Consider the following 21,205-nt stretch of genomic DNA (forward strand, 5'->3'; position numbering starts at 1 on the left):
TTTCATTTTAGAGTCAAGCCTAGGCCTCATGAAAGCAATTTTTTAAATGAGATCGGTGCCATCCGGTGGACACATTGAGCATTTTTATCACGCAATAGCAAATTTTTACCACTATAGTGGATCTTGCGTTTTATAAAATAAAATAAAAAATCTTAGCTTCATTGGAATGGTCTGAAACTTGGTGACTTTATTGGTACTTGGTATATGAACACCCCAAAAAATTGGGGACAGGATTTTAAAAGTCTAAGTGGTCGTAAAAAAAAAATAGTCACACTCAGGACCTTTGGGTCAAAAATGACCCCCATGGGAAATTAGTTTTTTTTGTGCATACAATCTACAAATCAGCCAGGATGCAGAAAAAAAGTACTCAACAGTGAAGGGGTGAATCTCTAAAACGTCAAGAGTGCAAAACAGACAAAAAAACTCTCACACACACACACACACAGGGTTTTTTTTTGTGAAATGTGGGGACATTCCATAGGCGTAATGGTTTTTATACCGTTCAAACTGTATTTTCTATCCCCTTACACTGCCCCTGCCCCTAAACCTACCCATCACAGGAAACTGCACAGTTTACTTTCTGTGAAAAAAACCTCATTCTGTATGATTTATAAGCATTTTGAAAAGTGAGGACATGGGTAACGTCCTCATATTTCACCCTCTTTTTGTAATACCTGTGTCATACTCATGTCATTATACACATTTGTGTCCTTATATTTCACAAAAACATGCCCACACACACACACACACACACACACACACACACACACACACACACATAAAGAACTACTATTGCATGTTTGATATTTCATGTTTGTATGATGGTGACCGGCTGAAAGATGCGGTTATTTTCTGTTTTTACAAAGCATTTTCTGATAGTAATAGCCTACTGGCATTATTTATTGCTATTAATTTTGGCTAAGAAATATTTAACATTTCTTATATTATATTATTTCTGAATATAAAGGATATGTTTGAGATACGTTTGTACAATATTTGCCTTCATATTCCATGCATATTTTCTGCAAAGATATATATTAAATAAGTAACTTGTTTTACATTTACACCATGTTGATCACCTTAGATGTGTGCACTTGAAATAAAAAAAATCGTAATCGTGAATTGGTCAATCGTGAAAATCAAAATCGAGATTGAATTTTTTGCCATATCGCCCAGCCCTATTAGGCAGCAAGTGAACGTTTTGTCCTCATAGTTGATGTGTTGGAAGCAAGAAAAATGGGCAAGCGTAAGTATTTGAGCGAGTTTGACAAGGGCCAAATTGTGATGGATAGACGACTGGGTCAGAGCATCTCCAAAGCTGCAGCTCTTTTTTGGGTGTTCCCGGTTTGCAGTGGTCAGTATCTATCAAAAGTGGACCAAGGAAGAAACAGTGGTGAACCGGCGTCAGGGTCATGGGGCGGCCAAGGTTCATTGATGCACGTGGGAAGTGAAGGCTGGCCTGTGTGGTCCAATCAAACAGACGAGCTACTGCAGCTAAAAGTGCTCAAGAAGTTAATGCTGGTTCTGATAGAAAGGTGTCAGAATACGCAGTGCATCACAGTTTGTTGCATATGGGGCTGTGTATGGGCCGAAAACACCAACAATGGGCACGTGAGCTTGAGCATTGTTGAAGACCATGTACACCCTTTAATGAAAACTGTTTTCACTGGTGGCTGTGGCCTCTTTCAGCCGGATAATGCACCCTGGGTCCTTGGGTCCTGTCATCCATGTGGATGTTACTTTGACATATACCAGCTACCTAAGCATTGTAGCAGGCCCTACAACCTTTCATGGAAATGGTATACACTGGTGGCTGTGGCCTCTTTCAGCAGGATAATGCGCCCTGCCACAAAGCAAAAATGGTTCAGGAATGGTTTGAGGAGCACAACAACGACTTTGGGTGGTGACTTGGCCTCCAAATTCCCCAGATCTCAATCCAATCAAATATCTGTGGGATGTGCTGAACAAACAAGTCCGATCCATGGAGGCCCCCATCCTTGCAACTTACAGGACTTAAAGTTTCTGGTGCCAGATACCACAGCACACTTTTGATGCCGCGGCCACGCAGAAAGAATAAAATGCCACGCAGACGATAGACACAGATCGAAATGTGGGGAGAAATCCATTTGATTGTAGTTTAAATGAGAAATAATATCAGTGCTCTGTTCTATCGCTATAGAGTTAGTATCGCTATCGTGTTAGAACCGGTGGATGCGGTTCACAGGTTTCATAGAAAGACAATGATGTCACGTGTGAGCACGCAGCAGTGAGTCGTGTTTGCGGTCCAAATAGCTTAAAATGAGAGGCAACGAGAAACGCAAAGACGTGGAATAAAACCTCATCATATTTTAAAGAAGAGTGGCTTGATTAAGGAGCTGGGTCTAGTGAAGTGAGTCAGGGCTGTTTTGGTAGCAAAAGTGGGACCAGCACAATATTAGGAAGGTGGTCATAATCTTATGCCTGATCGGTGTATATATCCTTTGATTTGAACTGGTGACCTTAAACTGATAGGTCTATAGACCTACTCTATGGAAGTGATTTTATATAAACATTCACACCACTGATGTCTTATATTATTTCATGCTATTTTCCAGGAAGATATAAATACTTGTTATTTTGAATGTTTGGTGTGCATATGTATGTCTTATAAAGCCATGAATCGGTCTGTCCTCCTTGGCTCTGATTTATCTTGGCATTTCATCAAAATCATGTATCAGGCAGAATAGTGATTTCATCAAACTCAATCAGAGGGTTATATAATGTTTCACAGGTCAGATTTTGATCATCATCCGTTAAAGAGCCATGAAATTAAAACTGATGCTACAGTACACCTGTATGGAATATTATAGTAATGGGTAAAACATCAATTAATAATACAATGTTCATGCACATAAAACTAACACCAATGAGACATTAATCCTGAATTTCAGGATGTAATAAAATGTTGGGACTCACAATGTAAATGACTCATTCCAAGCCGGATTCAGGGAAGAACGGATGGTTTTTGTTTTCTGTTTCGTCTCATTTTTAGGGTCTGGAATCAACTTGAGTTTTACATATGGATCAGACAATCCATTCGGGTCCATTGGAATCATGTTCTTGCCTTCTACAACTGCAACACAACAACATGCCAAATAAGAGTTGAAATGAGAATTTAAAAATACAAAAATGTAAATAAAAAAGGGCAGATGGTGATGCTCATAACATAATATGAAGAACTGACTTCATATTAAACAAAACATTCCAGATCAGTGTTATGTTGTCAGAGCAGACATTGGTGTTCTTTGTTAAACCAATCTTATATGAAAGCGTTTCATAACTGTCTCTCTGGTTTAGCGTGCTACTTTATATGAGTGCACATGACCAAACAGCAAACACACATATTGGGTTTTCATGTTTTATGGGCACATTCCATAGACATCATCATCATTTATACTGTAAAAAGATATCCTTATATATTTTATCTTCTAAACCTATTCATCACAAAAAAAAAATAAAACTTAGTATAATTTATAAGCTATACACACACACACACAAATCTCCACAAGGACAAGGATTTCAGATATTGCCATATTTGTGGGGACATTTTGTCCCCAAATTGTAGGGTACACACACACACACACACGGAACAAGGAAACAACACGGAAAGACCTGCCATCTATACATGCCTCTACTCAAATCCACAGAAAGGTTAAAATTTGAATATATGAAAATGTCACAACCAAAAAGGCAAATGCAAACATGTGGTTTGCCACCAAAACGTGTCAATGAATTCAATGAAACACAAGGGGCACAATAAAATTATATGTGGAGGATCAGTGGAGGAATTTTAGTGTGTCAAGTAGACACTTACAGATTACAACATCTAATAGACACTTGATATTTGAGAATGCAAATATCAACATTGACAACCTAAATGTCTGATTTGCCTAAGTTTGACAGGTAGAAGGCGTCTTACATTTTCATGACACCACATTTCATCTCTTCTCTCTTTTTATCCATCCATCCATCCATCCATCCATCCATCCATCCATCCATCCATCCATCCATCCATCCATCCATCCATCCATCCATCCATCCCATTTCAAATCACTTTATTGTCATGACATTAGACATTAGATAAACCATCAAATAAAAATGTAATAATAAAATAGCAATACCTCTCCTTGAACTGTCACCTTATCGTGGTGGAGAGGTTTGAGTACCCGAATGATCCTGGGAGCTATGTTGTCTGGGGCTATATGCCCCTGGTAGGGTCTCCCAAGGCAAACAGGTCCTTGGTGACGGGCCAGACTAAGAACAGTTCACAAACCCTTATGTTGACAATTACACCAAGGACCGTGACGTCGCCCGGCATGGCGCAGCCGGGGCCCCACCTTGAAGCCAGGCCCGGGGTTTATGCGAGTGCCTGGTGGCCGGGCCTCCCCCCCATGGGGCCGCCCTCCTGTGGGCTCACCACCTGCAGGAGGGAGCGTAAGGGGCCGGTGCATAGTGAATCGGGCAACAGTCGAGGGCGAGGCCCCCGACGACCCGATCTCTGGACACGGAATCTGGCTTTAGGGACGTGGAATGTCACCTCGTTGGTGGGGAAGGAGCCTGAGCTTGTGCGGGAGGTTGAGAGGTACCGACTAGAGATAGTCGGGCTCACCTCCACGCACAGCTTGGGCTCTGGAACCACACTTCTTGAGAGAGGCTGGACTCTCTACCACTCTGGAGTTGCCCATGGTGAGAGGCGGAGGGCTGGAGTGGGTTTGCTTATAGCCCCGCAGCTCAGCTGCCATGTGTTGGAGTTCACCCCGGTAAACAAGAGGGTCGCTTCCCTGCGCCTTCGAGTCGGGGATAGGTCTCTCACTGTTGTTTGTGCCCAGGGCCCAAATGGCAGTGCGGAGTACCCGGCCCTCTTGGAGTCTCTGGGAGGGGTTCTGGAAAGTGCTCCGACTGGAGACTCCGCCGTTCTACTGGGGGACTTCAACGCCCACGTGGGCAGTGACCGTGACACCTGGAGGGGCGTGATTGGGAGGAACGGCCCCCCTGATCTGAACCCGAGCGGTGTTCTGTTTTTGGATTTCTAGCCACGGTTTGTCCATAACGAACACAATGTTCAAGCATAAGGGTGTCCATCAGTGCACGTGGCACCAGGACACCCTAGGCCGGAGATCGATGATCGACTTTGTGGTCGTGTCATCAGACCTTCGGCCATATGTCTTTGACACTCGGGTGAAGAGAGGGGCGGAGCTGTCAAATTATCACCACCTGGTGGTGAGTTGGATCCGATGGCGGGGGAGGAAGCTGGACAGACTCGGCAGACCCAAACGTACTGTGAGGATCTGATGGGAACGTTTGGCCGAGCCCCCTGTCAGAGAGATCTTCAACTCCCACCTCCGGCAGAGCTTCGACCGGATCCCGAGGGAGTCCGCTGCGGCCGCTCAGAGCAGTGGCCGTAAGGTCTCCGGTGCCTGTCGAGGCGGCAATCCCCGAACCTGGTGGTGGACAGCGGAAGTAAGGGATGCCGTCAAGCTGAAGAAGGAGTCCTATCGGGCCTGGATGGCTTGTGGGACTCCGGAGGCAGCTGACAGGTACCGACAGGCGAAGCGGACTGCAGCCCGGGTAGTCGTGGAGGCAAAAAATTGGGCCTGGGAGGAGTTCGGTGAGGCCATGGAGAAAGACTATCGTTTGGCCTCGAAGAGATTCTGGCAAACCATTCGACGCCTCAGGAGGGTGAAGCAGTGCCCTACCACACTGTTTACAGTGGAGATGGGCACCTGTTGACCTCACCTGGGGATATCGTCGGGCGGTGGAAGGAATACTTCGAGGATCTCCTCAATCCCACCGACATGTCTTCCGTTGAGGAAGCAGTGGCTGGGGACTCAGAGGTGGACTCGTCCATCACCCGGGCTGAAGTCATTGAGGTGGTTAAAAAGCTCCTCGGTGGCAAGGCACCGGGGGTGGATGAGATCCGCCCTGAGTACCTCAAGTCTCTGGATGTTGTGGGGCTGTCTTGGCTGACACGCCTCTGCAACATCGCATGGCGGTTGGGGACAGTACCTCTGGACTGGCAGACCGGGGTGGTGGTCCCTCTTTTCAAGAAGGGGGACCGGAGAGTGTGTTCCAACTATAGGGGGATCACACTTCTCAGCCTCGCTGGGAAAGTCTATGCCATGGTACTGGAGAGGAGAATTCGGCCGATAGTGGAACCTCGGATTCAGGAGGAACAGTGTGGTTTTCGTCCCGGTCGTGAAACACTGGACCAGCTCTATACCCTTTCCAGGGTGCTGGAGGGTTCATGGGATTTTGCCCAACCAGTCCACATGTGTTTTGTGGATTTGGAGAAGGCATTCGACTGTGTTCCTCGTGGCATCCTGTGGAGGGTGCTCTGGGAGTATGGGGTCGGCGGCCCCCTGCTCAGGGCTGTTCGGTCCCTGTACGACTGGAGCAAGAGCTTGGTTCGCATTGCCGGCAGTAAGTCAGACCTGTTCCCGGTGCATGTTGGACTCCGGCAGGGCTGCCCTTTGTCACCGGTTCTGTTCATAATTTTTATGGACAGAATTTCTAGGTGCAGCCAAGGGCCGGAGAGTGTCCGGTTTGGGGACCACACGATTTCGTCGCTGCTTTTTGCGGATGATGTTGTCGTGTTGGCCTCCTCAAACCAGGACCTTCAGCGTGCACTGGGACGGTTTGCAGCCGAGTGTGAAGCGGCTGGGATGAGAATCAGCACCTCCAAGTCCGAGGCCATGGTTCTCAGTCGGAAAAGGGTGGATTGCCCACTTCAGGTTGGTGGAGAGTTCCTGCCTCAAGTGGAAGAGTTCAGGTATCTTGGGGTCTTGTTCACAAGTGAGGGAAGGATGGAACGGGAGATTGACAGACTCGGTGCAGCTTCTGCTGTAATGCAGTCGATGTACCGGTCTGTCGTGGTAAAGAAGGAGCTGAGCTGTAAGGCAAAGCTCTCGATTTACCGGTCAATCTACGTTCCTACTCTCACCTATGGTCATGAGCTGTGGGTCATGACCGAAAGGACAAGATCCCGGATACAGGCGGCCAAAATGAGCTTTCTCCGTAGGGTAGCTGGGCGCTCCCTTAGAGATAGGGTGAGAAGCTCGGTTACTTGGGAAGAGCTCAGAGTAGAGCCGTTGCTCCTCCACATCGAGAGGAGCCAGCTGAGGTGGCTCGGGCATCTATTTCGGATGCCTCCTGGACGCCTTCCCAGGGAGGTGTTCCAGGCACGTCCCACTGGGAGGAGGCCCCGGGGAAGACCTAGGACACGCTGGAGGGACTATGTCTCCCGGCTCGCCTGGGAACGCCTCAGGGTTCCCCCGGAAGACTGGAGGAAGTGGCTAGGGAGAGGGAAGTCTGGGCGTCTCTGCTTAGACTGTTGCCCCGCGACCTGGCCCCGGATAAGCGGAAGATGATGGGTGGATGGATGGAAAATAGCAACAAAAAAATACACAGCTGCTGTGGATTTGCTACTGACCAATGTTCTCTCTAAGCTGCGCGTGTGCGCGCCTGCGCACTTTTGATGCCGCGGCCACGCAGAAAGAATAAAATGCCACGCAGACGATAGACACAGATCGAAATGTGGGGAGAAATCCATTTAATTGTAGTTTAAATGAGAAATAATATCAGTGCTCTGTTCTATCGCTATAGAGTTAGTATCGCTATCGTGTTAGAACCGGTGGATGCGGTTCACAGGTTTCTTAGAAAGACAATGATGTCACGTGTGAGCACGCAGCAGTGAGTCGTGTTTGCGGTCCAAATAGCTTAAAATGAGAGGCAACGAGAAACGCAAAGACATGGAATAAAACCTCATCATATTTTAAAGAAGAGTGGCTTGATTAAGTGGTGGAAATAACAGATGATGCACACAGCACGGTAACAAACAGGCATTTACAGTTACACCCACCACAAGTGTAGCGTGCAAACTCTAAACACCAAAGTAACAGTGTGTGGTTTGGATTTCAGTGATGTTTAGATAACTATAAAAGATACACATGCTATTAGATCTATTTAATTACTTCAGGTAGTTTTTTTTTTTTTTTTTTTTTTTACAAATTGAAGCATTTAAACTGATATAATATACTATCAGTTTAAATACTCGCATTAGTTTTTGCATTATATTATAGGCTATTATAATTGTATAATAGTGTAAGCCTAATAAAGAATTGATCTCACAAGGGGATTGTTTAGGGATCCGTGCCATTAAAACGTTTGAAAACCCCTGATATAGAAAATCTTGGAAATTCATAAGCAATAAACAAACATTTAATATAGATGGTTTAATATTGCCTGTCGCCAATAAATGACTGTACAAAAACACATTAAGAACCATCTCAGTGTAACCGCTTAATTATTTTCATATTATATTATAATTATAAGAATTTAACTGTCCTGGGGGAGATTTTAATAGTATTTCTTGATAAAGAAGACTACAGTTAATAGCACTGTAAAATGTGCTTAATTTAGTGACTTCTTAATTAACTGTTTTTTATTTTATATTTTGATTTAATATATCACTAAGTTACATCAATGGTTAAATAAAATAGAAGTGGCACATTAAAGTTAAAAGTTATAACCGCATGATGAAACCACTTTTTTTGTGTGCGTTTACATACACTGTACAGGTAAAGAATGTTTTTGCTCAGGTGACCAAAATGTCCGCCCAATAGAGAAAAGTTTTGCTCAGCGAGAAAATAAATTAGAGGGAACATTGCTACAGACAGGATGTAAAGGTTGCTATTTCTAAAGATGTGGCATTCTAAAACAAATTTCTAACATTACATTTTAAAAGATCTCTATTTTAACTGACCACAGCAATCTCTTGCCTGGTACAGCTTAGCCATAGGTGTGTGTATTGTATAGGTGCTGTATTTGGTTGCATTGTGAGTATTTGCAGCACATGTGTTGTCAAACTGATGAAGATGTTTTCTTAATTTACTGGTGTTTTTTCAATGGCCATATGTTTTCTTCAGTTGTAGCACTTTGAGCTCTCTCGGCCACCGTAGCAAACATCACCTTTCTTTTAGGCCTATTTATTGTGGTTTGCAGTTAAGTGCAAACCCCACCCTGCATCCAAGTCTAAAGATTTTATTTCTGTCATTTTAATCGCAATGCTGATTGCCTATACAACACTGACAACCCAAAACAAAAACAAAAACTCTAACCCCCAACCCTAACCTAAACCTTAATCTCAGTATAGTGTTGGTAGCACATCCTAATAGATAGTAGTACTGTTTTGTCACAGTTGGATGCATCCTTGATTTCTGAATATGTTACTCTTCAAATTGGTCACCCTTCTCACCTCAAGCTTTACATGGTTGCAGAGCATAAAGCAGATACACGGATGTTTAAATATATTTGACTGACATTTAGCATACAGAACTGTGATAGCATATATAGCAAATCTCAACTGATTTTTTTTCTTGTAAAATGTAATTTTATATTATCACCTAGCTCTTTATATAAATTTTTTCCAAAATTGTCCAAATGTATCTGCATACATACAGTATACTCTTGTAGAGTGATATATACTAGCATATCTCAACTGCTTGATTGCTTGTATAGTAAAATGTAAACTATATTATTGTCTAGTTCCAGTCTGCTAAATGTGACTATAAGGCATTAAGATATTATATAAACATTGTCATCATGATTTTCTGTAATGCTGCTTTGAAACAACGTGTACTCTGAAAAGCTCTATATAAATAAAATGGACTTCACTTGTCAATATAGACATAACACACCACATCATCATCACTAACAAAAACATACACATATGCATGCACATGCTCATAACAAGAAATGCACATATGCACATGCCAACAAGCAAACGCTGTCCTTTATATGTTCAAGCGTGTATATGTGTGCATACACTCACACAGTGAGTGTGAATGCAGCCTGTGATCTATTCTTGAACTCATCGGTCTGACATTCTGCTAATGGCATTTTCTTCCTTGGCCAGTGAACGTCACACAGACTAAATCACACTGCAGCTGTGTGTGTGTGTGTGTGTGTGTGTGTGTGTGTGTGTGCGTGTGAGACAGCAGTTAGCTGGCACGTTGTAATCAGACTGATTGTGCAGGTGCAGCTCCAGCACAAGACTGTGTGTGGATCTGAAGACTGGGGCCTTCAGGCTCTTCAACTGACAGCACTGTTATAATATAGGAGCTCAATTCAGCTGTACAAATGCTATCCACACAAATGTAATGTTTAGGGTAGGCTAGTGTACAAATGCTATCCACACAAATGTAATGTTTAGGGTAGGCTAGTGACATCACAACTGTAGCAGCATCTGGAATTACCCAAATTATCCCTGAAAAACAGAATACAAAGCACATGTACAACTCTAGATAAGGCGTGTTCAATTAGCTTTATTTGAGGGCAGGATTATCACATCGAAAAGTCGAGGTGGGCCAGGGTTGTATATGAATAAATATGAATTATACAATCTATTGGTAAGAATTATTTTATTTATAATTATTATTATAGGCTGACTTGGTAACCAAAGCCATTTGACCACTGTCAAATTATATTATTATAGTATGAATCTATAAACACAGTGAAAGCCTAAACTATACACACATACAGAAAGCCTAAACTATACACAGAAAGAAGCTACCATAATTTCATAACAAAATTAATTATATTCCCCTACCCACCTAATAAATCTAATGCAATATAAATTACTATAACATAGTATTCAGTATAAATATTCCACATTCCTGCCCAAACCATGGGAAATACAGCTAGGGCCCTATTTTAACGATCTGAAACGCAAGTGTCAACGCGTGAAGCGCAAGTAACTTTGTGGGCGGGTCTCGGCGCTGTTGCTATTTTCCCGGCGGGATAAATGGCTCTTGCGCCCGGCGCAAATCTAAAATGGGTTGGTCTGAAGTAGCTTCATTATTCATAGGTGTGGTTTGGGCGTAACGTGAATAAACCAATCCGAGCGTCATCCAACATTCCCTTTAAAAGCAGGTGCGCAAGTTCCATTATGGATTGCTATTATTATGGCGTATTTACCAGGCGCACACCAGGAGCGGTTCACAGCCGAGGAGACTGATGTGCTTTTAAGAGCAGTTAAAGACAGAGAAGTGAAGTTGTAATGTTGTACATTATGGTAAAGGTGATTTCACAGTCTTTTTTTTTTCAGTCTTTCAGTTTTTTCAGTTTTTCAGTCGATTTTTTTTCCTGGTTCTTGACGGACAAACCAATTTGTCAGATGTCCTTATATACATATATGTCTTGCCACTATTGGGCAAACAGGTCTTATCCTTAATTATTACAATTAGCCTGGCCCTGAATCATTTGTAAGCTAGATTTATGCCTATTTTTTCACATCTTCGTGGCACACCACAATGATTTCCGTCATCTCATGTGTTAATATTTTTTTAGTGTAACAATTTATGATTTGCAAAAATAACTGTTGCATCTGTGTAGATTACATGAGCAAAGTGTATGCGCGTTGTGCACGCTATACATTATGGTCAAGCATGCGCCCTTAAAATAGCATAATGAACAACGCGCAACGCGCCACTGACTTTAGACTAGGTTTTTTCTGGTCAGTGGCGCAATTGTTTAATGGAACAGCAAAATAGCACCAGGAATTGTTTGCGCCGGAACACGCCTCCTTTTTTGCGCTGAACCGCCCAGGTAGCGCAAGTTCATTCACTAGTTTAGCGACGTGCTTCTGTGGAGGGAAAAGCGCGCTTTGCGCGGGTGCAAAATAGGAATGACACATGCGTCGGTGTACAAAGTCAATTGCGCTGGGTGCAAGATAGGGCCCCTAGTGTTACTACAGTACATTCATGGTAAATGTTTGAAAGGGTGGTGATTTGGGGAATTAAAAGTTACTTTGTTCATGGCAGTGTTTCTCCTGTTTTCTTCATCAGTCATATTGGAAATACTGTTTCATCCGATTTAAAACTAGTTTAATCAGCGAGTGATTTGTGGTTTGTAACAGAGAGGTATGTGTCGAAGTGAACCACTTCTCACTGGATTATCAGTGGATTATCATTATTAAACATCGCTGTTTAATAATGGTCTCCGGAACCTGGAGTAAACGCAACTCCTTTGAGATTGTGTTCCGTTATCCACTAGTTCACTAGTTCAATCTACTGAAACAATTGAAAACAGCACTATTTGTTCTCTCGATGTACAATCTGTTTGTTTCACTGACCGAGAAACCGCTTCAGTGAGAGAGTGGTGCGAATTCGAATAGTTTCAGACCGTTATGCAATCGATTTTGGCCAAATAACTGAAAATAAAGAATCGACTCAAAAATTATAACATAGTATATGTTAATTCATTCACAAATTAATTCACAAATTAATTCACAAATTCACATTGGAATCGCGAATTTGACTACAAAAAAAATGGTACACATAATAACCACTTAAATATTGGCACAGAAAACGTTTCTCAGGTCAGTCAGAGCCCTAATAGTACGCACACGTATCTAATCAAATTTAGCCGCGCTGCCAGGTAAAGAGTGGGAGGTGCCCTCAGACGAATGGAGATGATTGGAGGGCCGGATTTGGCCCGTAGGCCGCCAATTGAATAGCCCTGCTCTAGATTGTAAATGCTTAAGTTTGACACTAGCAATAGCCTCAAACAGTATACTATAATAGATGTGTCAAAAAGGACAGATAACAAATATCCATGACCTGTTGAAATGCATCAGTAAATTATTAAATGTAGTTTTAAATGTTTCATTTTTAAACAATTTGGTCACAATATTGACAAATCTGTGTGTAAGAAAACTAGGCTATATCACTGGTTCCCATTCAGAGTAATCCAACTTTTCTATTGTTTCATTATTTTATGGCATAATGCACACCTCATGTGTAATAATCTATAATACTGGCTAACAGGCTACTATACTATAAAGTAAGCACACTTCATGTACTGCTATCACTCCTACGCTGTTTCCGTTGCAGCTCCTGCATATGCGTCGTGGTGCTCACGTCAACAGCATCGGCTGCCATAGATCGCGAAAGAGCTGCACTATTTACAGCGGAAACTGCGTAGGAGACTGGCACAGGCTAGACCAAAATGTTTTTGTTCGTTATTGTGCACAAATAGGATTCTCGTCACTTCATAAAATTAAGGTTGAACCACTGTAGTCACATGGACTATTTTAACGATGTTTTAATACCTTTCAGGACCTTGAAAGTGGTAATTAATTAGCTGTCTATGGAGGGGCCTGAGAGCTCTCGGATTTCATCAAAAAATATCTTGGTGAGTAATTAATGACAGAATATTCATTTTTGGGTGAACTATCCCTTTAACATGTTTTGCACTGTTGCATCTTTGGTTAAGTAAAAACAGGGAAACTCACCTGTGACATGCATTTTTTCCTCGATCACCTCGATTTTCATGTAAAGACGTCCTCGTCTCTCTGTGAAGTCCATTCCACAAAGGCTTGGCACATTCATCACACACTGCTTATGGACGTTCATATCACAGGCTGTGAACACATTATATCTTGCATGTAATATTTTTAAAGTTTATAATAATCCAATAATTAATCAAATGATTACTGCATATACTGTACATTGATATAGGTATGGGCTGAATCTTAAATAACCACGTGAATAATCTTACATAACTTCCTCTGGGGGAAAATAGGTATAGTATTGTACTTACAGTCACATTTCATCCCTTGGTGTATGAGTCCATACAGAAGAGATCCACAGTGGTCACAGAATGTGGGACTGCCATAAGTGTGGATCTTAAATTTGTGCTTGCTCCTAGGGTCCTACACAGATAAAAAGACAGAGAAAGAGAGAGAATATGTCAGAAGATTGAGTCTGAGAAAACCCAAAAGGCAATAAGGCAGAACAGGAGACTAAAGCAAAACTAAACATTCTCTATCCCTCTTTCGTCTTGGCAAACGAATCAGAGCTACTGGCAAGCAAGTACACGGCTCATTAAATTCCAAAATTCAGAAAGCCTTGTAGAATTAATCAGTGTTAGGGAAGCTACTCTGATACTCTAGCTTGACAAGCTACAAGCTACTCATAAGATAAAGTAGTTAAGATAGAGTCAAGCTACCCTTCTGAAAAAGTAGTTAGCTAGACCTAGAATGAAGCCGCTCTGAGACGCCAATCCAGAGCTGCTTGCGTGATCACACCGCACTTCTCTCTGAAACCTGCTGCAACCTATTTAATTAGATCACAGCCATTGCGGTGTGATAAGCACACTAATATCACAATTTTGTTTTCAAAGCAATGCCGCAAAACACAACGTTGGTGATCTTTTAGGTTCATTATAAAACTATGTCAGGACAGAAACTATGGCCATTTAGCCATTAATTATAGTCATTTAACATTACAGTATAAATGGAAGCTATCTATTTTTACATTTAATAGGCTTTAAACATATTTGAACTTCAAAACAATCTTCACATAAACCCATTGTAATAAATGTCACATTTAGTTGTGCCTTTAATATATCAGGGTTCAACACTAAGGTTTTTTTCCAGGCAGGAAAGTTCAGATTTTTACCTACCCTGCTAAAATGCACCAAAAAAAATTATGAAATGACAACTCGTTTTTCTCAGGCACTCTTTACTTAAACTGCGTCTGACAGAAGAGTCAACAGCTTTCACGCTTTTTACATCTTTAAAAAAAAAAGTCTCGCATAAGAAAAACATTTAGAATTACGTGTTTTGTTGTTAATGTTTGTTTCTTTGACTGCACACTCTGTGACCCACTCAGAACATTCTTGTGACCCACTTTTGCACCCACCAGTTGAGTTTACATACATCATCAGACGATCTCTTCTCAATGAACTGTAAAGCCGCTAAGATGTGTGATAAAATAATAGATGGCACAATTTAAGTTTGTGATTTAATAAGAAGACGCTGTGCTGCTTCAATGCATTGCAGGCTCGTCAAAATGCAAGAGGGAATGTCGCTTTTGGTCGCGCTACACCACTACTTGCCACTGGAAAGCTACACTTTCAAAAGCAACTGAGCTACTGTCAAGCAGAATCTAGTTAAGTTAGTAGCGTCACTACTTGTACTTAGCTACTCACCAACATTGGAATTAATTTGGGTCATAATGTTGTAGATTCCCTGGTTTTACAGATAGGACTGAGATTAAGCCAGGATTAGGCCTTAGTTAAATAAGGACATTCAAGTAACTTTTTAAAAATGTGTCTCAGAAAAAAAAACAATACTGGTGTGCATCTTGAGACAAAACAATGGCACTGACATATTTAAAGATATGAATGTAAGAAGTTACTTTACGTTAAAACAGCTCAAACATGCATTTTAGTCTGGGACTAGGCTTAAGCCTTGTCTGTGGAGCCGGGCATATGTGTTATTCTCCACCTTTGTAAAATGTTGTTGGTACATTAAAGCAAAATGCAAAAAAAGACAGCGCTACAGTGGAGAAACAAGTGTTTTGTTGGGTTTGTTTTGTTTGCCTTAAATTCTTTGCATTGATCATGAGGTTTTAACAACCTTGCTTTGTTCCCAAAACATTATAGAGAGGAAAGGAGAATGTCTAATCAAACAGGGCCTCAGACAAAGATGAGACAAAGATGAAATTAATTTCAGAGGCTTGACCATAGCCAAACATTAAAAGACACTCCCTCACTTCAGAAAACCATCCATTATTAAAAATGGATGAATATTTCATGGATGGCTGAATATAATTAGCTATAATGGCTTACTACAACATTTAACACTTGGATTTATGTTGCTCCGGAAATCATAATAATGATATAATAATGCCATTAAAATCCCACTAAAATCAAAATAGACATTAAAATCTAATAGTATGAAAGCCACATGCCTTGTGAAATTATTGTGCTTTCTCCACATCATCCAATTATCAGGCCGGACAAACTACAAAGTGTGAGTACCGTCATCAGTAATGGCCTAGATTAAGTCCAAACTGGGATTTGTTGTTGTTGGAGGTTTGTGAGGGAACTTAAAGGGGTTTATGAGTTGATGTAAAGCTAAAAATTAATTATATCAAATGTTAAATTTAAATAAATAAATGGTGCTCCATAACAATCGCGATATAGCTATAAAGAAGAGCAACGACAGCTGCCTTGGTTTTATGGAGACAGATTAGACTCATTAATAATTCACGCAAAAAACAAGATGCACACATATGTAGGCAATTTCACATGCATGAAACCAAATTCACGTGCACAAAAAACAATACATTCATAAAATACATTTCACAAATGCAAAACACTATTCGTAGATTTACAATTGTGCACAAAAACTTTAGAATGTTCAAAATGTACAAGTTCATCCTGTAATGTGAATGTGCAAATAGTCATTCACGTGTGAGCTGCCTAGGATTTGTGTGTGTGTGTTTTTGAAACTTTCCTGGCAGAGCTCTCCTCCAACCCGGATCAGTTGTACGCTTTAGCCAATCAGATTTAATCTTAACAATCGGCCAATCATAACCGCGTGAGGACGGGCCCACCTGGGTGCTACGTCATCAGCGTTCAACCACAGTTAGAGATCATGGCTAAGATCATGGCTAAGCAGCAGAGGTATGTGCAGGTTGATCGGTTCATTTCTGTGTTTACTGAAACTAAGAAGTTAGAGATCAGTGGAAGTGATAGTTTATTAACTTCTGTGTTAAAATAAACATTTATTGTAAGTAGGCATGTGCCGGTATCAAATTTTCATGTTGCGATTAATTGCTGAAGCTTTTATCACGGTATACGGTATTATCACAATATTTAAAAAAAGTTGCAAAAAAAGTGTTGTCATACTATAACAGGTTTAAAAACTTTATTATAACAAAAGAACCAAACATTTAAATACAATAAAGCAATACACAAAAATGTATAAAGTAAACAAATATTTGAAACAGATTAAAGTGCTAAAGAATTATAAAGAACAATAGGTAACACTTTACAATAATGTCTCGCCAGTTAAAGCATTAACATTAACAAAGAGCGAATAGCTACATTTTTACAGAAGTTATTCTTCTTTGATAATGTTAGTTTAAAAAAGCAACTGTTAGTGTAAGCTCAGGTCCATTAAATAATAGTTACAACTTTTGATTTTAATAATGTGTTATTAAATGCTGAAATGTACATTTAACTAAGATTAATACATGCTTTAGAAGTATTTTTCATTGTCAGTTTGTTAATGAATGAACTAATGTTAAATAATGGAGCCATATTGTAAAGTGTGTGATTGAACAACAGTCAGAACATATTCAAACAATATCTAGGGCATGTAATTTAAAACTTAAAAAAAAAAAAAGTCTTTAAGTATTAGGTTATGTGATGACGAGCACCGGATTGTGATTACTGGGGAAACGGCTGTATTTCTGCTGTTCCATCAGCGCCCTCTGCTGTCTGAAAGTGAATGTGCACTTCAGTGCGTCTTCACGCCTTCCGCCATGTGCTCGGCTCATGAACGGTCTGTTTACATCAGTGCGCGTTCCTCTTTGACGCGTTGTTCATATTAAACGGTTGACGGGTAAAGTATTCTTAAAATACATTCTAAAAATCTGAATAATTCGTAATAAATAATTATTTACGGTATTTTGAAGTGCCCACGATAACAATATTGTGCATGTTCATTATTGCGGTATATCGTATTACCGTTTACCGGCACATGTCTAATTGTAAGTATTGATGGATTCTTATGTTTACTTCATAAGGAATTATGGATATGCATACCATACACATGTAGGCTTTTAGATTCATAAACTCCATAGAAAGCATAACAATGGTTTGAATGATGAGAGATGGTGTATATAAATAGACGACTATGAAAAATATAAAGTTTTTGGATATTTTTCACATGGTCTTGTACTATTATTTAATTTGGAAAGAGCAGTCACAGCAGTGTGTTTGTACCTGCATGTCATGCACCACACATGCATTCCATAATTTATGGAATGAAGTGCATACATTGGAGACCATGTACGTTTCATCTATGCTTTGTTTTAATTTAAGCTGCATATACATGTATTTTTATTGTTTCAGATTTCCAAGACAGATGATGTATGAAGTTGCAGAGACAACCAGTACCTTGACTTTACCATTACTACTGTAATTCTTTCAAAACACTCATGTTGCAAGCCATCCATTTTGACTGTTGTTTCAACAAGAGGCTGAAAGTCATGCATTGTTACTGTATTAAATGTACACACTCAAGGAATAAAGCCCTGCTATGCATTATTAAACGTTCTTGTTTTATGTCAGAATTAAACGATTCAAAGACATTTGCTACAGTTGATGTACAGTATACGTTTTATTACTTTGAAAGTGTATTAATCCTTTGGGAATAAAACCTATATGAAATTACTTGGCCATGATTAAAGAGATAGTTCACCCAAAAATGAAAATTTTGTCCATTTAGTCACCCTCAAGTTGTTCCAAACCTGTATGAATTTCTTTGTTCTGCTGAACACAAAGGAAGATATTTGGAAGAATGTTTGTAACTAAGCAGATCTCAGTCCCCATTGACTAACATAGTAGGGAGAAAAATACTATCGTAGTCAATGGCTGCCGAGATCTGCTTTGTTCCAAACATTCTTCCAAATATCTTCCTTTGTGTTCAGCAGAACAAAGAAATTCATACAGGTTTGGAACAACTTGAGGGTGACTAAATGATGAACTGACAATCTCAAGTATGAAGAAGCACAACATGTAGTACAGAGAAATATATACATCTTCTATAGCTGTGAGATTGGCTGACTAACAGTTTGAAGTTACAAGTTCTTCAGTCACGGGGCACTGGAAGCACAATGTCATTGCATGGCTGGTCAGGGATGTTGGTAGTGTTCCAGTCAGTGTTTTCTTTTCTTCTAAAGTAGATAGTTGTTTATGGCCAAATGATTTAAGTGCAATACATCAGGTAAAAGTTAACAAATGAAATGTGTTCAATCTAGTCATCACTAGACCTTTCTCTGTCAGAACACATCATATTTTGGTTTGATATTTAAAGCAGTCAGCACGTAGTACAAGAGGTGCAGGCAGAGGAAGAGCAGGAAGCAGGAGATGAGGTGAGGTGATGGTAAAATCATTTCCTTTTAAGTATTCCATCAATACTTAAAATAAATGTTTATTTTCACACAGCAGTTAATAAACTATCACTTCAACTGATCTCTAACTTCTTAGTTTCAGTAAACAAAGAAATGAACCGATCAACCTGCACATACCTCTGCTGCTTAGCCATGATCTTAGCCATGATCTCTAACTGTGGTCGAATGCTGATGACGTAACACCCAGGTGGGCTCGCCCTCATGCGGTTATGATTGGCCGATTGATAAGATTAAATCTGATTGGCTAAATCGTACAACTGATCTGGGTGGGAGGAGAGCGCTGCCAGGAAAGTCTCAAAAACACACACACACACACAAATCCAAGGCAATTCACACATGAATGACGATTTGCACATTCACATTATAGGATGAACTTGTACATTTTAAACATTCTAAAGTTTTTGTTCACAGTTGTAAATCTACGAATTGTGTTTTGCATTTGTGAAATGTATTTTATGAATGTATAATTTTATTTTGCGCACGTGAATTTGGTTTCATGCATGTGAAATTGGCTACACATGTGTGCATCTTGTTTTTTGTGTGAGTTATTAACGAGACTATTCTGCTTCCATATGGTTTTAGCATAAAAATAGCAATAAATAAATAAATAAATAAATGTGTTTTTCACTAAAACCGTTTGAAGCACTTGGAAAATATAGAATTTGCTTACATTATTGGTGCTTTAAATCAGAATGTACTGCCTTTGTACAGCATTAACCCAACTGGTTTGGAGAAAGCAAGAAAAAAAAAAAGACAAGACCAATGTTTTCAGTTGATGAATGAACAGAACATTGTAGCGTGCCTCCAATCCAATAAATTGCAATAAGCTTTGTACTTTGTTACATTTCATATTTTAGATATCAAATTCTATCCACTTTATTCATTTTCCGAAATTTAAACTATTGAACTTATTCACAGAAGCGCCATCTTTGATTTTTAACAGGAATAAAAGCAGGCTGTGAGGGATAGACATGCATCTCTTCAGTGGGTTTTACTGTTCCCTTTCATTCAGTCACTCCAAGTAACGTCAGTGACTGAAAAATGGGAGTTTTGCTTTGAAGCCAATCATCTTCGAGATCTTAAAAAACGCCCAATGGCAGTGCCAATGCCATGGGCATGCGGAATTTGCATGCGTAACTCCGCCCCACCACGTGGGTATATAAGGAAGTACGCTTGCAACATCACATTATGTTTCTGCTCTGGAGCCAAGAACTACTCTTCACTCCTGCAAGCCTGATACTGAGTCTGTCGACAAGCCTTCGAGATGAGCAGCTTTCCAGTGGCGTTGGTGTAACGGAGCGTTCCATCGAACACATACTTACTGCCTGCTGATCTGCGCAGTGGTGTGCTAGATGGCTGGTGTGTGCTTCCCTGGCTAAAGCGTACGAGGCGTCACTGCGTGGCTTCCTCTCACAAAAGGAGCTTGCACGTGGCACGTCCTTTTCAGGATGTCTAGCCCATGCTCTTCTGGGTGCGGCCGGTCGTTGTTGCCCAAACACTGCCTGGTATGTTTGGGCTTTCAGCATGCTCAGGCAGCGTTTGTGGAAACCCCCATTCGTCAATCACTGACGTTACGTCTCTGTTCCCTCCTCAGGGAACGAGGGTTACATACGTAACCGAGACGTTATTTATTTTAAAGTGTATTTGGATAGTTCTGCTTATGAAACACTGCAAAAATATGTTCCCACGAAATTTCTGTGGACAAAAAACTCTAGACAACATGTAGAGTAAAAGCTGTAAGCTCCTAGATCACTTATTATCCACAACTGAAGTGATCTAGGAGATCAGCTTTTTACAGTTCCTCTGTTTGGACAGCCCCTGAGATCCAAACACAGGGACTAGAAGTTCATGGCTTGAAGGGCCTAGAAAATATTGAAGAACTGCAAAGAGCTGATGAATATTTAAAAACATTGTTTGCTAATGTGTTGGAGGGAAAACAAGCTGACTTGTGTGGGAAAAATAATGTTATTATCCATGAAGAATTGAACATGCAAACCCCTGATTCTACCCGTTTAGTTGTTCCTACAAGTTGTCGTCCCCTTGTTACACTTAACACACAGTGTTCCATGGGTAGGACATATGGCACTCCAAAAGACTTATGCACACATAAGCTCACAATTTATTTGGCCCTCAATGTACACTGACATACAGACATACTGCACCACATGCCACACGTG

General features: G+C 40.7%; 1 protein-coding gene across 3 annotated transcripts in view; it reads right to left on the minus strand.

Annotated features, from left to right (window-relative positions):
• Positions 1 to 21,205, minus strand: part of prkcaa (protein kinase C, alpha, a) — a 162,394-nt gene that overhangs the window by 55,519 nt on the left and 85,670 nt on the right. For 2 of the 3 annotated variants that reach the window (XR_013818318.1, XM_079840996.1), the window contains exons 4-6: positions 13,639 to 13,750; positions 13,331 to 13,459; positions 2,956 to 3,112 (exon numbers count right to left, since the gene is read on the minus strand). Coding sequence is in view for 2 of the 3 variants with exons in the window: in XM_079840996.1 (XP_079697122.1) it covers positions 2,956 to 3,112; positions 13,331 to 13,459; positions 13,639 to 13,750 (398 nt within the window). In the remaining variant the exon portion in view is untranslated. The remainder of the gene's footprint in view (positions 1 to 2,955; positions 3,113 to 13,330; positions 13,460 to 13,638; positions 13,751 to 21,205) is intronic. The other variant, XM_079840997.1, reaches the window with a different exon arrangement.

This window comes from Gobio gobio (genome assembly GCF_949357685.1).
Source record: "Gobio gobio genome assembly, chromosome: 17".
In the NCBI taxonomy this organism is placed as follows: domain Eukaryota; kingdom Metazoa; phylum Chordata; class Actinopteri; order Cypriniformes; family Gobionidae; genus Gobio; species Gobio gobio.